Source organism: Girardinichthys multiradiatus, chromosome X (genome assembly GCF_021462225.1).
Source record: "Girardinichthys multiradiatus isolate DD_20200921_A chromosome X, DD_fGirMul_XY1, whole genome shotgun sequence".
In the NCBI taxonomy this organism is placed as follows: Eukaryota; Metazoa; Chordata; class Actinopteri; order Cyprinodontiformes; family Goodeidae; genus Girardinichthys; species Girardinichthys multiradiatus.
The window spans coordinates 23,444,801-23,468,392 of NC_061817.1; the positions used below are offsets into that span (position 1 = coordinate 23,444,801).

At 39.1% G+C, this 23,592-nt stretch overlaps 1 protein-coding gene and 1 long non-coding RNA gene across 3 annotated transcripts in view; one reads left to right on the forward strand and one right to left on the reverse strand.

Annotated features, from left to right (window-relative positions):
• LOC124863382 overlaps positions 1-19,948 on the reverse strand; it is a 33,845-nt gene extending 13,897 nt beyond the window's left edge. Inside the window, exons 1-3 of one of the 2 annotated variants that reach the window (XR_007037120.1) lie at positions 19,815-19,948; positions 6,971-7,085; positions 4,774-4,914 (exon numbers count right to left, since the gene is read on the reverse strand). This is a non-coding gene — a long non-coding RNA (uncharacterized LOC124863382). Of the gene's footprint in view, positions 1-4,773; positions 4,915-6,970; positions 7,086-17,694; positions 17,791-19,814 lie in introns of those variants that run through there. The other variant, XR_007037121.1, reaches the window with a different exon arrangement.
• On the forward strand, positions 19,526-23,130 carry LOC124863381 (transcription factor Sox-8-like). Its single transcript, XM_047357739.1, has 3 exons — positions 19,526-20,184; positions 20,485-20,720; positions 20,826-23,130. The coding sequence occupies exons 1-3, from the start codon at positions 19,769-19,771 to the stop codon at positions 21,569-21,571; spliced, it is 1,398 nt and encodes a 465-aa protein (XP_047213695.1). The 5' UTR covers positions 19,526-19,768; the 3' UTR covers positions 21,572-23,130.
• The last annotated feature ends 462 nt before the right edge of the window (positions 23,131-23,592 follow it).

A 23,592-nucleotide genomic window follows, 5' to 3' on the forward strand; every position in this document is an offset into this window, starting at 1 on the left:
AACTGTACTATTCATTAAATACAAGAAAAGGCAAGAAAAGCAGACATTTTGCTTGTCTGCTTCGATGTTTACTGTTTCAGAGGCACTGTTAAGTTTTTTACACTGTGTAGTTACTGGCTGGAGAGGAATAGAGTGTAAAACAAATTAAAACTCAAGAGAAAGAATGTTGGACTGTTTCTGCAAAAAAATTGTGCATACAACAGGTCAGATTGCCAAATGTTAAGTGAAATCCCCATTTGACTAGTGCCTCTGCAGTTCTGAACTGAAACTTTACTGTAATGCAAATGTGCAACTTTGCATCCTATTTTGCATTCAAAACTTTCCAGTTTGCTGTGACAGCTGGACGATGTACAGTGTGTTACGGGCAAACGAGAGAGAGTGATGGCTTTGAATAAGCAAATAAGTTCAGTTTACCTCTTTACATTTTCCATATTACCTGGGCCTTTTTTTCAATGCAAAGTGGCCCAATTGGAGTAACGCTTATCATGTTACTGCGGCCGCTGTAAAAATAAGGAAATGATGGTGTGACCATGACAGTTGACAGGCACGGGTGAGGATTCTTTGCTTCCTCATTCTCCTAGAGTTCAGTTTGGTTGTTTGCATGTTTTCCTTTCTCACACGAAGCTTAGAAGTGAAAGGTGTCAAAAAAAGGAATTTGTCAAATCTTTACAGCAAATGTACAGTTCTGGACTACAGTTAGATACTTAGTTACTCTACCTACCCTGAAAACACACAGGGAATTATATTATGCCTTGTTTGTGTTGTTTTCTAAACATAAAACGATTACAGAGTCCATCCATCCTTTCCTAATCTCAACCCCCCCCTCCCCAGCTGTGTCCCAGGGAAGTGAAATCCAAACCGGAGTGCAGAGAGCTCTCTCATCTCCTCAACCTCTCAACACATCCTCAGCAATACCCTTTGAAAATACCCCCCCCCCCCCCCCTCCCCCCCCCCCCCATATATATGTGAGCACACATGCCGCACACTCCACTGGGAGCTCTTTGGAGACTTCCCCACTGCAGTTCCAGGAAGCAGATGTGAGAATGGCGGCAATCAGGCGAGATGCTTCTCAAGGCAATGTGCAGACCATAACTCTCACTGCAAAGACATGGAAGTGAGATGAGAAATGTTGCATCTTAAGGCAGTTGCCCAGAATCAGTTAACATGATACAGCACTGAGCAAAGGGCAACTGCATCTGGTTTCATTTTGTCAAACTTCAGAAATATGGGTTGGACATATTTACAGGGCTTCAACAAATTCCTATTGACAAATGAATTGATGTAGATGATGGTAAATGACAATGATGGACTAGTAATTGGTCACAAAGAAACAGCCTTAGACAATAACTTCCACACACCCACCAGTGAGCAAAGGGTTGATGAAACATTTAGGGATTTGATATAAACCAGTGACAAGCTTTTGCAGCTTCCCACACTCTAAAACACAAGGACACGTAGCTCCAGATGGCTGAAAGTCTGCATTTTTTAAAACGTCCACCTTCTAATGATGATTGTGCTCCCACAGAAACTATTATCTGAACAGCTAAGACACCCAGAATGATCCAGAATGTGTTGTTTCTTCAATATCACATGAACCAGAGTGACAGATAAGACAGTGAATAATAACCAGGAGCACTGCATGAAGAAATGGAGCAATGCTTTTCCCCTGTGTGGGAGGGAGCAGTGAGCCTGCAGGGTGTGTGAGATGGAGCCATGTTGGAGCTGATATCATGTCACTAAACTCGAAACTATACATCTATGTAGGTGCGTTGGAAAGCGGGCAATATATATAATTTATATGGCAGTAGGCCCTGAACAATTTTTCTATTAGTTTTATACATGGGCAGAAAATAGAGAGTTGGCACTCCCATGTGTTGAATTGGTTGAGTTGCTTGCTGCTGAGAATAGGGAGACTAGGTTACGTGTAAGGGACTACATTGCATTTATCCCACTACAGAATCTCACATGGTTTCCACAGAAGAAGGGACTCATCCAGGGCACCATTTATGCAAGATCCTCCACTGCATGCATGATGTAGGTCAACTGATGAATTAAATAAAACCAAAAATCACAAATAGATTGTTTGTTGCAAGGTGAACTATCTTTTTGTTTAGTTTTTTTTGAATGATTCATATATCTGTTGGATTAAAGTGACAGTGTTACAAAAAGCAAAATGTTTTTTTCAAGTAGGTGAAGCTATTTTGAAAAAAATCTCTTATAAAACACAATTTGAGGTTTGAGGATCATTAAAAAAATGATTTGCATGCTAGTGTTGAAACTAGAAAATGTTTTTCAGGATTACAGGGCAGAAATGTCAAAGCAAAACACGAGGATTCACTCTGGAGCAGCATATGATCCTCAATATTGACAATATTGAAGTATAGATATATGCATTTGTCCAGAGAGGAAGAGGAAGTCAGGAATAATATCTTAGCTTACAGTATCTTACAGACCTAAATGACCGGCAACCTACCCATCTTTTAAGAAGTGCTCTGAGGCAAGCCCAGTCTGTCTGAAATTTACCACAGTGGTGAATGACTACTTGTGTCCTAGAATTCTGGGAGCATTCAGGTAGACAATATGATATCATAAATGTTACAGTGACAGGCGTGAGCTCCTGGTTTTTCAAGAGAACAATTTTTAGCAGATAATATATATTAGCCAGCCATGCAGAGTTTTGTAAAACTTAAGAGCAATAAACGGAAGAAGCTGGAAGTCTCACTTTTCCACATGTAATCAGTCCACTGCTTACTTCTGAGAATCTGCAGTGATGTAGCTGTCAAAATGATATTATGAAGATATCTGTTGCACACTTAAGCTCTATATTGCAGTCAACAGTTTCGCAAAATATGTCATTTTGTCCCAGATATTCACTTCAAGCTAATGCTGGACAAGTAGTTGACTGAAGGGAAGTGAAGATACTGATAAAATATATATTCTATCATTCATTTGGCTCAGATACTGACAAGGGATTTGTAAACACAACAGATGTTTTGTACTGACAGGGAACAGATAAACTAAAAATCCTCCAAAAAACAATAGATTGGTTGGCTAGAGCTTTATGTTGTTTTTTATACAAGTCCCTTAACCTTGGGTTGCTGTCTACCTTTAAACGAACAATTCAGATGCTCTACAATCCAAAACGTATTCCCAAAAGAGGGACCTATGAAAATAGGTGAGGAAAAATCTACCCTCTTCACTTGTTTACTCATAAATATCACCAATTTTTCCTGCATAGAAAGATTTTTGGAGAAAATCAAAGTGCTTTCTTTATGCTGTTTCTGTGTTGCCGATAAGTGGATTGCATCAATTTAACATATTAGAAAGGTATTTTTATCTGTTTTTAGTTTAAAACAAGTTAATTGCACTCTGCTGTTAAATACTGTGGATGATGATGTAGAAGTACATCATCATCCACATATGAAATGATGATTCTATATTGGAGTGCCGTGCCTTCAAAGGCTCTTTTGTTGTACAAAAAATACACTTAAAAATTACTTATTTGCTTAAAAAAAGATTGGGATTATATTTTATTTCTGTTTCATACTTTAAAGAGTTTTTTTTATTTTTTGGCTCTAGGATATTTCCCCATTGAAAATGTTTTGCACAAATGAAATTAAGCGTTTATTATATATATATATACCAGCTCGACCTGTTTGTGAAAAAGGATTCAGACATTTTCAGAGAGAAACAGAAGGGGTTATTATCAACATAGCTTAATATTGGATCCATACCGGGGGATGGGCATACTTACGGGTTATGCATGCCTATCAAAACCATTTCCAAAGATACCGAGGGTCATTTATTGTTATTTAGTAATGCTAGAAAAATAGTTAAGAAGATCTCATTCCCTAAAAGCCCACATCTTTCACATACTATTTGTTTTTTGATTACAAAAAACGTATTTATGTTGGGATGTTACATCACAGTAAAAACATGTTGATCCAAAAATTCTTTCAGAATTTGCTTAGTATTATAGATGAAGATTTAGTTTAACAGATCCTGTGAGTGTCTACAGCTATGCACCTAAACTAATAACAATTACATATAGGTGGACGGCATACCACTTTGATCCAACATTATGTCCCCTGAAAGGAGGATGATTAGACATCTGAACCCATTCAGCAAACAGAACCACTCACTAGTACAACTTCCTCTCCGTTCTTTCATTCCTTTCCTCTCTCCATCCCCTACCACCTAGCGCTATAAAGCCGGATGAGGGTCAACTTACAAACGTCCCCCATTGTGATGCAGAAATCCAGCATTTTGGCAGCATCCTGGCCTGTTAAGATCTCCACTTCACAAAACTGACAGGATCTTATTCTGTTTTCTGCTTTCTTTCCTCATCCTCACTGCTTGTAACGGATATAGAGAACAAAGCAACTAAGATTTAACTCAGAAATAGAATAAGCCTTTATAGGTACAACCAATTTTAGTGTTAGAAGGGTTTATTTTTGTGTTGCTAATTATCTGCCAACATTCTCCCACTGTTTGAATGATTCTTGTTAAACACGCTTGTATGAGTGGGCAGTATTTCCACTGAGGCAGCCCTTTTGACACGTGCATATTGCTGTATTCCCGTGTTGTGGGTGTAAACTGTGTTTGTGTTTTGACACGGCAACGCGTTTGTGTGCATATGCTGGTCAGGGAACAGCATAGCTGAGGATGTGTGTGCATGTGTCAGTGCAAATCTGTGCAGGGGGATAAAAAAAAGGGAGGCACCGCTCTGCAGCCTGATATTCTGGGAACAGCAGGGTGGCGTTGTTGACCCACCTGCTCCCTTCTCTCTTCAGCTGGATCTAGTTGAATTTCAGCAGCTGCATCCCTTCACAAAGCACCTCTTTGTAATCTTCCAAAGGCGTACAAATACAACTGCAACCAGGAGAGGAGCTGAGAAGGAGGAGGGAAGATGGGCTGTTGAGACATAGAGGAAACAAAAAGGGCGTTAACTGTTCTGCATGGTGTGTACCAGTGTCATTGTAAATAAAGTGTGAAATGCTGTACAGTAGCAGGTACTAGTATAAAGGGAGCAAAGCTTTGAGGCAAAATGAGTAAATATATAATAAAACTAAGCAGCACACGCATTTTTACTGTGTGAACATGCACATTAACCCAAAAACTTGAAAAAGAATAGCAGAAGATAACCTGCTCTGAAAAATGAGTTGCAGAGCAGAGAATGTACCCCAATTGTTTCCCATTAACAACATTTTCCTCTGGTACGCTGACTTATCATGGACCTTACGCCTCTGGAATATGCAGTGTCACATGAATGCCATTTGCACTTTACACAAAACCCAAAAAGAAGTCTCCAGTCTTATTCTACTTGTCACAGAGTGACATTTTGGACTTTGCTTGTGGCTTTGTGCTAACTTTTGTTTAGTTGTTTCCATTTTGGATTGGGCTTCATGTTTATTAGTTTCTTTTCCTCCCTCTATCATTTCCTAGTATGTATTGTAGTACTGCTTTAGTTATTGTTTTCATTTGGTTTGTTTATTTTGTAACTTAGATTCTCCTTATGGACTCTTTGTTTATTTCTTAGGTTATTGTTTCTATGTTCCCCTCTAGTTTCTCTGTTTACTTTAGTTTATAGTTATTCTAGTTCTTTATTTCCTCCTCTGATTTATTATCTTGTTTAGTTTGTGTTTTCTGTTGTTTATATAGTCCTTTCACTCTTCCTCAGCCTTTGTATTTGTTTCACCTGTTCCTGCTGCTTCCCTGCCTCCTTGTCGCACCTGTTCTCAGTTCCCTTGATTACCTGCCTTTGTCTTTCCCCAGTATATTAGTTGGTTTGGTGTCTCTGTTCGTCGCTGGTTCTTTGTGTTCGTCACTACCCCTTTCCCTACCATGACTATGTTTTGTTTATGCTCCGCTTATGCTACATTTTGCCAAGGTACCTGCAGTGTTTTGTAAGTTTTGGATTTTGTCTCTGATTCATACCTGCAGTGTTTTTGTTACGTTTTTGACCTTTTTGAGAAGAAAGATGCGGCTGCCAAGTTCTTGTCTGCACTTTGGTCCGACCCAAAATCCCTCTTCGACACTACTCTTCTTACCACAAACCCAGATCAGGCAGCTCTTGACTGCCCAGAATTTGCAATCACAAACAAGATCATGTTCCCTGTCCTCTTGTCAATTACTGTAGGAGTTGTTGATAGGATGTCAGTTTTAAAGCACTCATTTCTGCTTCTGCATATATAGTGCTTTGATAAATTATTTGCCCCCTTAGAGATTTCTTCTGTTGTTGCTTTTTTTTTAACCACAATAAAATTCTTAAGATCATTTAATAGATTTTAATATCAGAGAAATATGAACAGAATAACTACAAAAAGGAGTTGTTAATTCTTTTTTTTAATAAAAAAGACCAATCCAAACTGACCAAACCCATATGTAAATATAAATGGCCTCCTTATTAAATCAGTGGAACAGTGGTGAACCATCACTGGAGTGGCGGGCCTACCAAAATTACTCCAAGAGCAACACAACACCACTCAACAACTCAGTTTTGCACCGATTCAGCCAAGTATTTCTGTATATATACATTTTAACAAAAATACCCCTTATATATTTATATTTAAAATGTTTTCATTGCAAGCAATGTAGAACTGAAGTCAAATTCCTTGTTTGCATATACAAACCTGGTAAATAAAGCTGATTCTGATTCAACTGCCAGAATAACAACTAAAACACTGCAGGCCTCACTTCCCTCAGTTAAGGTCAGTGGTCATGACTCAATAATCAGAAAGAGATGGGGAAAAAATGGGATCTACAGGAGAGCTCCATGGCGAAGATCACGGTTGACCAAAAACAACATATAGGCCCATCTCAAATTTGACCAAAGAACATCTTGATCAGATCCGACACCTTAGGGAAAACATTCTGCGGACTGATGGGACAAAAGTGATACTTCTTGAAAGGTGTGTATCAGTTACATTTGACATAAAACTACCAAAAGTAAAGAAAGAGAACATCTTACCGATAGTCAAACATGATGGTGGTAGTGTGATGGTCTGGGGTTGCTTGCTGGTTTAGGCCCTGGATGACTTGTGGTAATAAAAAGAACCATGAAGTCCCCTCTCTGGCAGGAAATCCTTGAGGAAAATGTTAAGCCATTACTTTGTGATGAGCACTTTTCCCATGCAGCCGTACAATGCTAAAGCAAATCACCAATTCCCTCTGTAAAAGGCTCCAAAAATCTTAAAGTGCTGGAGTCAAAGTCCAGATAAAAATGTGATTGATATCCTGTGGCATGACTTTAAACACATATTTCATGCTCATAAACATCGTTGAGGCTGATTTAAGAGAGGTCAACAAAAAAGATTCCTCTGCAGATAATTGCCGCCCTTCCGATGCAAAAGACTCATTGCCAGTTATCACGAACGCTTAATGGCACATGCTCACACCAAGAATGGCACACTCAGTTTGGGGGGCAATAACTTATTCACAAAAGGTCATGATGATTTGGACAGTTTTTTTCTTGTTATTAATTAAATAATCATTTGAAAATTTAATTTTGTGTTTACCTTTGTCAGATATTAAAACTTGCTTCATGATCTGAAACATTTAAGTATGACAAACAAATAAAACAGGAGATCTGTGAGGGGGCAAATGCTTTTCATTGCACTGTCCCTAAATCTGATACCAAAAGGCTTAATTCGAGTTGTTTGATTTAGGACTGATCAGATTTACATGCAAGCCTGAATATGTTGGCTGCAGAAATATCAACAGGATGATTTATGTTATATATGCACAAATATAAATAAATAAAAAATCTGTCATTTATTTGTCATGAGATGAATTCCTCTAAACCAATAAGAAAAATGCAGCCACTACCTTAAAAATAACATACAAAGAGTGTACGTTTTTATTGAGCAGCATAAACTAACTATATTATATTCCACCTTAAACATGACCATAAGCGTACTCCAGATCAGCTCCTGGGCACAAGAAGCAATAATATGTATTCCTTTATTTTTGATTGAATGAGGAAAGTGTAGCGTATCACCTAACAAAAAACTGTTCAGTAAAAATGACCTCTGAAGTAGTACGTAAAAAGAAAACTGAGTAGGAGCTGCATAGAAAAAAAGGAAGGTAATTTAAGGTAAATTTGGTGAGTGGAATCAAATATTGGTGACTTCCAGCAGCTATGCAATTTCATCTGCACACTGATAGGCCTCACAGATAAAAAATAGTCTCTGTTTGTTGATAAACACAATGAACTTCACCAAAGGTGAGAAATATCCTGAAGTAACTCAACCCAGAGCAACTTTAGTGTTAATTATGAACAAATTTGTGTAAATCTAAAAGGCCTTGGCTTTGGTGAGCATTTATATTCAGGCTTGTTTACACATATACTTTCAAATATAAGCCAGGGCAACCAATTCCATTCAGAAGTCATTTAATTAGCAAATAAGTTTTGCCCCCAGAAATTTTCCACAGGGGGGCCTGGATGAGGCCATTAAAAATCTCAGGGTGGCGCACCCAAATTATACTAATGACTGCTGTGATATTGTACCATTAATAGGAACTACAAAAAATATATCATAGACCAGTTGTCTTTTGTTTTATTTTTACAAATTTAGATTTCAGACTGACTAGAAAAGAGCATTTAAAGGTTCACACCCTTTACATAAAAAAAATCCTAGAAGAGTTGCTAGTTGGAGTCAGCATGAGCGCTAAAATACTAGATGTTTACAAGGTGTAAATATGCATAGAAATGGTTTGCATTCGTTTCAAAGAGAATATGTTAGACAGCAACATAGCTGAAAGACACCATCAACGATCTTTGCCTTATACAGATTATGGGGTTCACCATGTTATACATGTTACCAGGCGACAATTAAAGAGACAGAACAGTGGTTCATTACACGACAAGTATAAACAATTAATTTAACACATTACATAAACGGGGCAAGCTTTAACCATCCTTTGAAACTACATTCACTGGTAATCGGAAAAGGCAGGTGTGTCTGCTGAGGCGTGGACAACTCAGCTTCAGTTGTTAAACCACCAGCTTAACACACCTGGGGTGAGGCACTAGGGTGCCCAATGTGATTCCAAGTGGGTGTGACCCAAAATATGGCCATCCACCTAAACTGACGAGGCTGGGAAGGAACATATTAACAAAAGATGCATCCAAGAAGTGCATGGAGATGCTGCAGTAATTCACAGCTTAAATTAAAGAATCTGTCAACACAACCAGAAATTGGGCCTCTGTAGAAGAATGTTCATCAAAAAACATAAGACATCCAGGACTTATACAGGTCTAGGGTCAGGAAAAGAGCTGCTAAAATCTCTGCAGACCCCACACACCCTGCACATAAACCATTTAGAGTTTTACCTTCAGCCGTCACTACAGAGCACTGTTCACTAAAACCAGCTGCCACAGAGACTGTTTTCCCCCCCAGGGGAACATGGAACTGAACATGGAAGTTGAAAATGCACCTTTGTATATGTGTATATTTGTATATATGTATTTAAGGACATAAAGATATATGCATAAATATATCTTATAATGCATTAAAAGAAAAAAAAAGAAAACCCAGGGAACAAAGTTTACCGGAGTCAAATTCCTTGTTTGTATGTACGAACTTGGCAATAAAGCTGATTCTGATTCTGAAGAAGTCTGATTTACAAACTAAAAGTTGGTCAGAGTAGATGAGAACATGGATGGAGCTAACTACAGGGCAGTCCTGTAATATAAACTGTTAGTGGCAGAAAAACTTGAGACTAAAACAGGTTAACCTTCCAGCAGGACAACAACCCCAAACATACAATCAGAGCCACAATGGAATTGATAAGATCAAAACATATTCATGTATTAGATTATGGTTCTACAAAGTACTGATTAAGCTAGGTTGGATGCACACCACCCTATTTAGATTTCTTTTTGCAAACCATATATATTTTCACTTTACAATTATGCACTACTTTGTGTTGGTATATCACATAAAATTTCAGTAAAATACTTCCAGTAAAATGCCATTACTATTCTTATATGTGTATGTATAATCAATTAAATACACAAAAAAGGCTGTGGGAAATTAATTCCCTAGGTGAATGAAAGGGTTAGACTCTAATGTTTATCTGTCATTTTTTATTAGCTGCTACAGCTTAGTTCTTTTACTAAAATGAAGCAGACATGGTCTTAAAGAGATGGAACACATGATCTGGGAAATACAGCAACACATAGCCATGGAAAAAAGTCCCAACACCGTCTAAATAAAATCATTACTTCCTTAATTTTGAACTCCACCTGTAGCACAGCTCAACTAAGATGTTGCCTGCCTTTAAATTACTACAGTATACTACAACACACGTTGATCTCTACATTTTTCTAGTTTTAAGTCAGGCTAACAGTTGAAAATAGTGAAGTGACTGCAGGAAATACAGTACCCTGTGCATTTGACCAGGGTAAACGGTTTGCAGTTGCTTCCTTTTTTCCCTGCCAAAGGCAAAATATGTCAGTGTGACAGTTGGTAGGGAAGCTTTGCAGAATGCCACAAGAATGTCAACCCTTGCCAGAAAGTGGTGAATATGATCATGAGTAAAAACAAGTAAACAAAAAAATGCCTTCAATGTAAAAGAAGGTCTGGTCAAGGAAAAATAAATACATTTTTGTATTCATGAATTAAATTGAAAATGATAAATTACTTTTCAGGTTTTGCTCACGTCATAACTATGTTTGGCTAATCTTAGAGGCATTTGTTTTTTAAATGCCCCATTCCTTAAAAGTCATGTGCACCATAGATCAATGTTCCTAATGCCATTTCTAGCCACTTATGGCCAACTGGCCCCCATCTTCACTCAGATCTTCAAAACGTCTCTGGAGCTGTGTGTGTTTCCCTCATATATCAAATGCTCCACCATCATCCCAGTCCCCCTAGAAACACACCATCGCGGGGTTAAATGACTACAGACCTGTTGACATCTGTGGTCATGAAATCCTTTGGTGCTGAAGCATCGAAAGGATATCAGAGGCCCCCTACTGGATCACCTGCAGTTTGCTTATTGAGCAAACAGGTCAGCAGATAATGCAGTCAACCTGGAACTACACTTCATCCTGCACCACCTCAACCACTCAGGGACATATGCCAGGACTTCAGCTCTGCCTTCAACACTATCAACTCAAACATCCTCCACCAGACGCTCACCCAGCTCATAGTGCTGTCCTTCACCTGTCAGGGGATCACCAGCTTCCTGACTGACCTACAGCGGCATGTAAGGCTGGGAGCATCTTTTTCCACTCAAGAGCCATCAGTACCCAGCACCCCCCAGGTGTGTTCTCTCCCCCCTCTGCTTCTTCCTGTACATAAATGACTGTACCTCAGCAGACCTGTCTATGAAACTCCTGAATTTTACAGATTAAGCCATTGTTATTAGTCTGATCCAGGACTGTGACGAGTCTGGATACAGACAAGAGGTGATCGGCTGGTCCACTAGTGCGGTCAGAACCACCTGCAGCTTACCCCGCTTCAGAGAGTGGAGAGGTGCTGGGTCAATATATTGTAGAATCTGTTTTCGCTCCAATTACAGCACCAAGTCTTTTGATGTATGTCTCCTTTGCACATCTTGACACCAAATGTTTGCCCATTCTTCTTTGCAACCTCAGTAAGATTCAACCAAATCTCTCTGCCTGCTTAAGAAAAGCATACCAACAGCATGATGCTGCCACCACAATGTTGAACAGGGGGATAGAGAAATCAGAGTGGTGCACAGTCTTAATTTTCCACCAGATATAGCGTTGTATGCACCCTAAAAGGATTAGACATACTATATGGCTAGTGGCAAACTAAACATGACTTCTTGTGGCTTTTCTTAAAAATTTCCTCTTGCCACTCTTTCATAATGTATGTAATTGCAATTGTCCCGTCAACTGATTATCCATTCTGAGCTGTGGGTCTCTCCAGCTTCTACAGTTTCTTTGGGCCTCTTGGCTCTTTCTCTGAATGATGCTTTCCTTGACCGACTGAAGTTTAGTTGAACAGCCATGTCTTGGTAGATTTGCAGCTATTCCAGTTTGAGACAACAAATCAAATAGACCTCCATGAGATCCTGAAAGCTTGAAATATTGTTTATAACCTTAAGGATGTTCGAGGTTTCATATTCATTCCAATTTCCTATATATGAAGACTTTTTCCTGCCGACCAGTTTATTGTGTGATACGGAGTATGCAATCGTAAAAATTTAACTTTGTGTGGATGTGTCAGGCATGTGTCCACTTTAAATCTACATTGAGTCTGGTTTGAGTACCTGCGGACATCCAAGGAGTCAAGTACGCCCGACTCTGTGGGAGCCTTTACCCTCCATTAATCCTCCCCACAACTGTATCCCTGACATTGCTGATCTGTTCCCTGTTCTTATAAAGCTGTTTGTTCACAAATGTTCTCTAACAAACCTTGGCACCATACGTAAGTTCTACATAACTTACTATCAGTTCAGCTTTTGTTCATGGTCAAGTTTTTGGAGTCAGAGTTATCTGTCTTCTCCTTAAAATACAGTAATACAGTTCCTGTTTGGTTAGTCGAACACAAAAAAAAAAACATTTTCTCTGTTGCTTGTGTTGGATATGATGCTGCTGCCCTTGTCAGATAAGTTCAACGATATACGAAACAAAGTCTCCTGATTCTGTTGGAATCTTTTTGTGGCAACAGATGTCAGTGTCTGTGCTGTCACAGAATTTGTAAGCATGGTGCTAATCTATGGATATCATAGCAACGCCTTTTTCAGTTTGCAGTGCAGACCGTGGTGGGTGTTTTTAGGAATAAGATTAGGAGTTGACAGCATGTGTGCAAAATTGTGTCAAAGATGAGGATTTATAAGCTCTTCACTGATTAAAATTGAATAAGAACAATTCATTCTATGATATCCATACACACCCTATGGAAATACCTGCATGGCTGAAGAATCATATAATTAAAGACAAAACATGAAAAATAAAAATCACAGACTGATTGGTCAACCGGTTAGCAGCAGGTGTGCTAATGTGTTCTTGACCGCGGCCATTCCTTCAAAGGTTGCAGACTGGCTGGAGACAGACATACTAAGTGTTGCTCATAAATATTGGCCGGTACACTGGAAGCCTAATTGGAGAATTTGATCCGCCTGACCAATAATCGCTTTAATAGCGTATAAATTATCCTGTAATATATGAATTGCACACAGGAGATTTGGGGTTTTAAATTGCACTGTTCTGCATGCATTGCACCCCCTTCGGCATATGGTCCTATTTGTGCAAACTTGTACATGCACCATTCTTTAGTCTTGTTCTAGTAAAACACATGGATAAGAGTGTTTCTAATTCATGTTTTCTTTTTTTTGTGTGAAACAATAAGCAAGATGAAGTCTCTAATTTACAAGGTAAAGTCTCTACAGCCAGACAAGGGCATTTAAATAGTGTTGGTGTTACAGAGAGGCCTCCCATTTCCCGTAAAGTCAAAGGGTGGGCTCAGTGTTTTCTTGTCGCTCTAAGCCTTGTTCTAACTGTTTGCATGGTCCAAACCATGCAGTTCATGAGAAAATTAGGGAGATGATTTAAGACAACGAAAGACCAAAAAAGTAGACAATGTGGGAAACTCCACAGACCACAAATTCCTTTCAAAATATGATGAGAAGAAAAAAAGGGGTATTGTAAATCATATTTATATCATGTCACGGGGAAAGAAAGAAACAGACATTTCCAGTCTTCTTACATAATTAAAGACAAATCTGTTTTCTAATAATTGACAGAAACAGTTTTGTTGACAACAATTATGAACCTCACAAATTAACTTGGTGATCTGCATGTATCATTTGCAATCTCCTCTCTGCATTCTCACTTTCATCCCAAGGATTCTTTTTTAGTTTCAGATTGCTGTAATGCTAATAGAGATTGTTCCATTGAGTACTGAGAGGTTAATCATATGCCAGATGCCATTTTTATATAAATAAAAAAATATATTTTTTTTCCAGAACTGTTAGCCCTTTAAATTGTTTTAGTATCTTTTGTGAGATACCAGTCTCATTTCCTTCATTTCTTCTTGGTCTAAATTTGTCAAGGGTATGACAAATTTTGGGCTTAACTGTATGTAAAGAGTACACAGATGTAAGTGTAACAAGTTGACAACATAGTGCAGCAAAATACTAAATCCTGCAGTTGAAGGGATGTCTGACTTTTTTTCTGTATTATTAGCTTAATGTAGGCCAGAAACCTTTTCAGTTAACAACAGTGATTCACCCTGAAGTATTTACATTTTTAAATAAGCTTCTATCAATTTAAGTACTTCTCCTAACATAACAGCTTTATTAACTTCTAGGTTTTTAGGAAACATCATTACCTGAACACAGTGGCATAAGGAACAACCTACATACTGATTATTTTAACATCAAAGGTTTCAAAAGAGACCCAGAAAACATTTATCCTGTCACAACAATAAAAACCTCCTTGTATATATTTGCTAATTCAACTGAAGTCAAAGAACGATCAAACCGCTGCCTCACAACAGTCATGTCAGAACAAAGGTAAAGCAAATAATCTGGAAACGCTTTGGCTCTTTTTATACTTCTGACATTAAAATGGAAGAGTGAGTGAGAGCCAAACACACCCAGAGAAATTATGAATAACAGTTTCCATTAGGTTCCAAACACTCACACACCAAAGCTTCCAAACACCACCCATCAATGCACCTTGCTGCATTTACTAATAGGTCTGAATAAAACCTGCTATTGATCCAGTGAACCCCTCATGATGGTGTTTTAATGAATTTAGTATTCTGTGAGGTCAATGTCAACAGGAGGAACTAACACGCAGCAGCTGTCATGTGGGTTAGACTGTGATTAGAAGCAGTGCAGTCAAACATCTCCAGGTCTGTGGCCTCACCTGGCAGACAACCTAGTAAATGTATCTGGCTGTAAGCCAAAATGAACATTAATTCGGTGTTCAGAGTTCAGGGTAGTAGTAGGTTTAGTGCTGAGTGGAAGATCATGTGGACCAGTCACAGATACTTTAGTATGCATGCAAAAGAGCCCTCAAAATATCTATAGCTAAAAGTGTAACAGTACCCTATTCTGTACATCATCTCTCACTGGGTGGCAACATGTAGGCATGGCTGATAAAAAACCAAAAACCAAAAAAAAACATAATTATTTTCCTATCCGGTATCCAAGCCTCCCACTTGTATTTAATGTAACTGTAAATTTGGCACTTATGACATTCTTTCTTAGTGTGTGAAACCATAGATAGAAGTGGTCTGGTTGATGTGGAATTGGGGTGAAGCATGGTTTGTTAGCAACCCAGGAGTTCTCTCTACATGTGGTTGTGCAGTGGTTGCGATCGTCTGGGTGAGAAGGAGGGCATGCCACTCTTCACAGTTCACCCAGTTTATGCCGAATCATTTGGAGAGATTATTTGACCATATTAAAGCCTGCTTTTTGGGCTACAGTTTAGTTAGATTGTCTCTGTGGCTGTGGAGACAGCTGGGATCCATGTGGGGAACTAAAGAAAGTTTGACAGACATTTTGTGGTGCAGATTCTATGAATTGTGCACAAAAATTAGGATTTCTATAAGGCTGAGTTTCTTGCTAACCAATTTTTACCTTTTGTTTAAAAGTCCTTCTAAAAATAGTCATATGAATGACTTTTTTTACATTTTGTCATGTTATAACAACTAATTGCATTTTATTAGAATTGTATGTGATAAAATAATTTGGGGTTGATTATGAAATGAAAGAAAAAGAAAACATTTCTTTTTCCAGAAACAAAATCTGAAAAGTGTGGAGTGTGTTTGTATTAAGCCCTGTTAATTCTGATACCCCTTTTTAAAACAAAGGGCAACAAATTTCCTTAGAAGTCAGCTAAATTGTAAATAGAACCCACCTGTGTTTACTTTATAAATACAGATGTTCTGTGACTCTCAGAGGTTTGTTAGAGAACATTAGAGAACAAACAACATTAATCAGAGCAGCAGGTATGAGGCCTGTGGTAACTTTGGAGGAGCAGCAGAGATCACCAGCTCAGGTAGGACAATCTGTTAACATTACAACTATTAGTTATGCACTTCACAATTCTGACATTTATAAAAGAGTAGCCAGAAGAAGCAACTGTTTAAAGCCACGAATAGTCATACTGCATTTGCCGTTACAAGCCAGGTAGGGGACACAGCAAACATGTGGAAGATGGTGCTTTAGTTAGATGAGTACGAATCAAAACTATGCATGGTGAACAATCAACACTGCACACGACCCTTGACACACCATTCTCCAAGGCAACATATTACTGTGGCAATGCTTTTGTTGAGCAGGAACAAGGAAGCTGGTCAGAGTTTAATGAAAGGATGCCAAATACAGGACAAAACTGAATTAAAAAAACTTTGTTAGAGGCACTGTACACATATGAATCTATACAGTACAATATCAAGGCGATGTAACCGCTCCATATACTCAGTTTAATTACTTGGCAGGAATGAAGAAATATGCCTAACTGTACTAAAACACAGAAGCATAGAAACCAAAGAGGCCAAAGAGAGAAAGATTCCTGTGGGTAACTGTGTAATTTAATTTAGTATGCACATTAGAAGCCAGGGAGTATAATTTACATGTTGGATATAAGCGACTTGGGCCTATGCAGGAGACACAGACAAACTAGTTCTGAAAATCAAGAAATCTAGGGCGTGGTGCATGGTAGAGCATAGGCACATCATTTACAGAGGCTATGTGTCCTTGACGCAGCCCTCCAGGGTTAGATTCCCGACCCTGCCCTATGCTGCATTCTTCCCCACTTCTTGCTCTGCCTATTTCCTGTCTGTTTACTGTGAAATAAAGGTCACTAGTGCCACAAAAGGAAAATAAATGTTTGCAACGCTTTAGAGATACATGTCAGAGCAAACAGGAAAATAAAAACCTTCCCTAACTCTGAGGACACTGTATGTTCATGCTTGGTTACCTCTTCTTCTCTTGCCCCTTCCTGTTCTAATTAGGAGCCCACAAACTCTGGTTAGTTTCACCCCACATTTCAGGCAGGATTGCTAGGTCTGGTAAAAACTGTCTTCGTTTTTCTGTCCCTTCCAGTCAAATCCCAAAAATACTCAAGACACTGTCCTAGCTTAGCTGTAGCGGACTTTGACTGTCCCTAACAATTTGTCTTCTTTTGGCCACACAGTTAATGACAAAATGAGCAGTTTAACTAAACTGAGGAACTGACAATGATTTACCCTTTAACTCCATTTTGCTGCACTAATAATCATGGAATTTGTTTTGTATTATTACACCTGATTCTGTAAATGCTGATTTTTTTTATTTTGTTTTAGTGTAAGATACGAATCCAGTGTGACAACTACTATTTTACATTCCTGTGTCATGTATGTTGATAATTGTATGCTTACACACGTGTATGCAATGCATGCATGTTCCTCAGAACACATTTGCAATGAGATGGCACTTTCCCCTGGATCAGATTGAAGCCAGAGACATTTAAGCTTGTCAGTTAGCTGATGTTTGGACTTTTTGCATGTACAAACACACACACAGACACACACACACACTCATACACTGAACCCTAGTGCTTTGACAACAGCTGCTAAAAAGGAAGCCGGCATCGTGTTCAACATGTCAGACGTTTTCAAGCCTTTTTTTATTCATTGGAGTTTACTGCTTTTACAGCATAAGATACAATACTTTCTCAACTTAAGATCAGTTTTAGTAAAAGCAAATATTATAACAACTTACCTTGGTGTGTGAGCCATCGGAGCTCTGCATGCGCAAGTGTCAGTTTCTATTATTTCCACATTAGAGATCCTGTTCCCTTAGCCACCTGCAGTGTCCATGGAGTGAGCTAAACTGCTGTCCAGCACACACATACTTTGTCTTTTCACAGGAAGGTTAGTGATAAAAATCATCCCACAATATATGAACAAAGACAGCTGTAACAAAGACAGTGATTCAGTACTGCTGCTTATCTCCCCTTCTCTCGATAGTGTACCTTTAGGGTCATAAAATAAACGTTTCACTGGATGTGAAGGGTTTAATGTGGAAACTAACTAACTTGGTAAAGGTTGGAACTTTTTGTTACAGTTCAGAAGGGACTCATAATGACCTATGAAGATGGAACTTTCCAAGCTGAAGTGGGTTCAAAAATGAGGCCAAAATTTTTCATTTGCTTACATTTAAATGTGGTTCTTGACTAAAATTAACTTACCAAGGAAATGTTAAAATGAAAACATAATATCATGATCTGAGCCTAGCTGTAACTGAATTACATTTGTTTTACAATAAATGATTAACTATTTATTTTTTTTAATCAGTAGGATAGGTGTAAAAATTGCATTCAATATATTTTGGTGGATTATAATCAGCAATTCATAGAATAAATAATGTAATTTTAACAGGTAAAATATATATTTAAATAAGTGTTCAATTCCAGCCGGTTTTTCAAATATACTCACCCAACAAAATTGATTAAATACTAATTACCAAAATTATTATGGCTTTTCCTTCCATGCTAAAAGCTCTTCCGCTGATAAGTATGGCTTGTCATTCCACCCAAACCTGGAATTGGCCCGGAAAAGTCAGAGGTCACCAGGCAGTCTTGACTTTGGGATCCAGTATAGTTGCAATGAGTATAAAACATATTAAAAAAATATTTTTTAGCACTAGTGACAGTTTGTTTATCTTAAAATAAGTGGCACACCGTACTGTAAAACCACTATTTGGCAACAAAGTTAATTTTGTGTTGGCATGCATAGGGGGATAGCATTGTTAACAGCTTCGGTTGCATAGTAGAACAATTAGAAATGAAACTGGTTTTCTAACTTGTAACTAAAAGAAGCTCTACCCAGCTGGGGGGTCATTTCCAGTGCTGTTGCCAGACTAGTTAAAGCTGTTTACAAACTGAAATTCTTCCCCCAGCACAGAAACCTGTCTAACCACCAGTTTTAGGGAAGTTTATAACTTTTACTAAGTTATATATTCATTCATAATGCAACCCAAACATTTACTATTCTCTGTTGTACAGGTAAATAGGAATAGCTAATGAGTGATTGAACCAACATCTTCAGTTAAATTTGTATTAAACTAATTTGGTAGGACCTATTACCAAAATTAATTAGCAAATTTAGTTAGAATTTAAACATTGTTAACTGTTATACTGACAATGCTTAGGTATATAATTTTAACAACTAATATTTAACACTCTGCAAAATTCATTTTTATAGCATAACATGCAATTTACATGCCAAAAAACATATTGTAGCACTCACATTTCTGAATATATCTTTAATATTTATTCTGTGGATTTTTTTAAATATCAATGATCCAACCCGTGCAGAAAATCGGTTTCTGAGTGAATATATTTTGCTATTTTGTTATGCCATTGCAGCAGAGAATGTATCACAGTTTGTACAGCTCCTGCAGAGCCATAAAACACTATGAAAAACACAAGTATTATAATAATGAAACCCCACAAATCCTTCAACCAATGACGAGAAGGTGGTGATTTGCTCCAGCCAATCCCAGGCGGAAGGTGGGGTGAGAGATTTAAAAGTCTGACTCAAGTTGCAGTCGGCTCATATTGTGAACCACAACTTTGACGACCGCACCCCCAATGGCAGTTTAGGAAAAACAAGACAAACAAACAGGGGAAAAAAACAAGTAGGCGCTCCAGGTGACTGAAACGGTTCAAGGAATTTAACCAGCGCGCAGCGTGGGTAAAACGCGCAGCGGCTCTCTTGCTGCGCGCTTCCTTTTCTTTTTAATCCTAACAAAACAGTTTTGTATTTTTTATCTGTGCTGGACTGAACACATTATGTTAAAAATGACAGAGGAGCATGACAAGAGTGTCAACGACCGACCTTGCAGTCCATCAGGGACAAACAGCTCCATGTCCCAGGACGAGTCCGACTCCGACTCACCGTCCTCACCAACGGGCTCGGACGGCCAGGGATCCCTGCTCAGCGGGTTGGGCAAGAAGCTGGACTCCGAGGACGATGAGCGCTTCCCAGCCTGCATACGGGACGCGGTCTCGCAAGTCCTCAAAGGATACGATTGGTCCCTGGTTCCGATGCCAGTGAGAGGCAACGGATCGCTGAAGACCAAACCGCACGTCAAAAGACCCATGAATGCGTTCATGGTTTGGGCACAGGCGGCCCGCAGGAAGCTGGCGGATCAGTATCCACATCTGCACAACGCTGAGCTGAGCAAGACACTGGGGAAACTCTGGCGGTAAGATAACTTTTATTATAGGAGAAATGTATGCAGTAAAATAAAATGTAATCCAGCTTTTAATAAAATAAGCACTAAGGCAGTTACTGACACTATTACTGCAGATATGAACTCAGGTACAGTCAATTAAAATTAAGTCTGGGTTGACAAAACTTGACAAATTAGTTGACAAAAACTATAGTCTAAAGGCAGCAAATATGCTTAAAGAGCTATTTTTAAATTAAATGTAGCTTTCTCAATCCGTTCTTTTTTTTTGCTGGTCAAATTTTAAAGCTTTTTCTTGTATATTTTTCACAACAGCCTTCTTTCTGAAAGCGAGAAAAGGCCCTTTGTAGATGAAGCAGAGAGACTGCGGGTTCAGCACAAAAAAGATCATCCAGACTATAAGTACCAGCCACGGCGGCGGAAGAATGTGAAACCAGGCCAGAGCGACTCAGACTCAGGGGCAGATTTGGCACATCACATGTATAAAGCTGAGCCAGGGATGGGGGGACTGGCAGGAATGCCTGATGGACACCACCACCCTGAACATGCAGGTATGTAAACCGAGAATGCAGACAGGAGTAGTACTTTTTAGGGTTCGTGGTTATCTTTAGTTTGAGTTCATCGCTAAATTTTATTCTGATTATTTGAATTTACAGGGCAGCCTCACGGACCACCTACACCACCCACCACCCCCAAAACAGATCTCCACCACGGAGTTAAGCAGGACCTGAAGCACGAAGGCCGCCGCCTTCCCGACAGCAGCAGGCAAAACATTGACTTCAGCAATGTGGACATCAACGAGCTGAGCACTGATGTCATCAGCAACATGGAGACCTTTGATGTTCACGAGTTCGACCAGTACCTCCCGCTAAACGGCCATGCATCGGGCTCCTCCGCCTTATCCTCAGACCACAGTCATGGACCGGTTCCAGTCCCCGGCAGCTCCTATGCTTCCTCATACAGCACTGGTGCTTCATCCTGGAGCCGAAAATGCGGCATATCCTCCACTTCTCCCCCCGCCGGCGAGGTCGGCCAGCACCGTCTCCACATAAAAACAGAGCAGCTGAGCCCCAGCCACTACAGTGAGCATTCCCACGGGTCACCGTCACACTCTGATTACAGCTCCTACAGCAGCCAAGCCTGTGTCACCTCAGCCACTTCGGCCGCCTCGGGTGCTGCCTCATTTTCCAGCTCCCAGTGTGACTATACTGACCTGCAGAGCTCTAACTATTACAGCCCCTACTCTGGCTACCCCTCTAGCCTCTATCAGTACCCCTACTTCCACTCATCTAGGCGGCCCTACAGCAGCCCGATCCTGAATAGTCTATCTATGGCTCCAGGCCACAGCCCTACTGCCTCCAGCTGGGACCAGCCCGTCTACACCACCCTGTCTCGACCTTAAAGAGGACCAGAAACAATCTGTTTGCACCAGAGACTCATTCAGTTTGATGCACTACTAATGAAGGACATAAGGCAAAGGCGAAGAGCTTTATGAAGGGGCCTGTAGGGCCACCTGCGACCCTTTGAACATGAAACAAACACAAGAAAAAGTGCCTGCTGATTTTATACAAAGTTCTATTGTTGAGATGAAAAAAAACCCCAACACTTGTACAGAGGTTTTACACAAAGAGAACTTGTGTTGTTAAGAGAGCCAAACTCCTCCATGAGGACATGTTACTTAAGCTGGCTTCTTGTACATCCCTATGCTTTTCAGTTTGAATTGCAAAAGTGCACCGTCAAGGTGAAGGTGCAGATTTGCTGCAGGAATGAAAAAGTTTGGCTGTGCACACATGACCAGTTATGCTGAAGCTGTAGTAAAATTTTAATGATGGCCGGAGCTATATAAACGCAGCACACTATTTGCATCAATGAATCAGCCTTAAAAGGAAAAAAGGCTCATCTGAATTTTGTGTCATTTTGCATAAGAAGTCTTATATGTATTTATGTTTATGCATTATTGGATTTTTGTTTTTTAATAGATAAACACATGGTACATGTGGGTTCCTTTTTTTGGTTATTTAGAGTACTGTTTTATTGAATTAATGAAAAGGAGGTAAATTAAGTGAAGCACCGTGCATTTAATATTCCGTTGAATTTCCAGATGGATCTCCATTCCAGGTTTGGGACAGACAGGACCAACAGACTCTCGCGCAGGACTCAGAACAGGTGTCTGAAATCTACGCTTGGCAAATCGCAATTAGTCATGATGTGGGCTTAAAGGAAATGGAGTAAAACAACACCACACGTTGAGTGACACGTCAGCTGGACCTGTATATGTCCATGGACAACGCGAGAATACTTGAGCGAACATGCATCCATGTGTGATGGGAGAGATAATGTGCAGATGCATGTGTGAGAGCATTTTCTTGGGGGACTGAATACATATCCCATGACATAATCATAATATACACCAAATGATACAGAAAACATCTTTTTTTTTTACTTTATCCCCTGGAAGTTAATTTAAGCGTGACTGTTTTCCCATATTTATTTCATAAACCATTGAAAGGCAACTCACTGCTGCATAAAACTGTTTTTGTGCCTTCTAATGCTTATTGTCAGTATTTTAAAATGAAATTGAATTTTTTAACTAACAAACGATGCACTCCAGAGACTTGCTCGTCATTTTGTCCCTAATTTGATATCATTCCCTAAAGCATCAGTTTGCAGAATTACAATATGGCATAACTGTATTTTTGTGCATCATTTGGAAAGAAAGGCTGTGAAAATGATTGTTCTATTAACTAGTTTCATGCGCACATGCACATCTAACCCTTTTTGCTGGCCGTTTTTAAAAGAAAAAGAAATAAATAATAGTTTTTCTTGATGTTTTTCTTTTTTTGTTCCTCTTATTTTCCAACTACACTTCCGTCAGTTCCGTCTTGTACATTTTTGTGCTCAAATATATTTGGAAACGATTGTGGAAAAAGCTATAATAAAATGAGAAATATTTCAACTGTGGATTTGCCCTTGTGCTGGTTGGTTCCTATTAATCTACATTTTTTACTTTGAAATGAGGGAGGCTTCACATAAAACACATTAATCAATGATTTGCTGGTATTTTACCTCAAGGGGAAACATTTAAAAAAAGCATTTAAAATGGTAAAAGATCTTTATAAAAATTTTATTTTTTGTTCAACTTTAAGTATTTTATTGATGGCATTCTGCAAATGCGTATCAACATATCTATTCAAGTTGTAAACTTTAGATTTATTCATTGAACAACCAGCATAAAAAAATGAGAAGAGATCCTGTCTCCTTTGGTCCAGTGTTGGCTCCGGCCTGGCATGCCAAGCCACCGTTCCTAACCAGTCCAAGGGCGATGCCAAGTGCCAGGGCCGCTCTGCTGAATTTTAATGATCCATTATGCTGTGGATGGGGCCCTATTGTGTCCCTTTATCCGGAGAGCTAGAAAGGAATTAA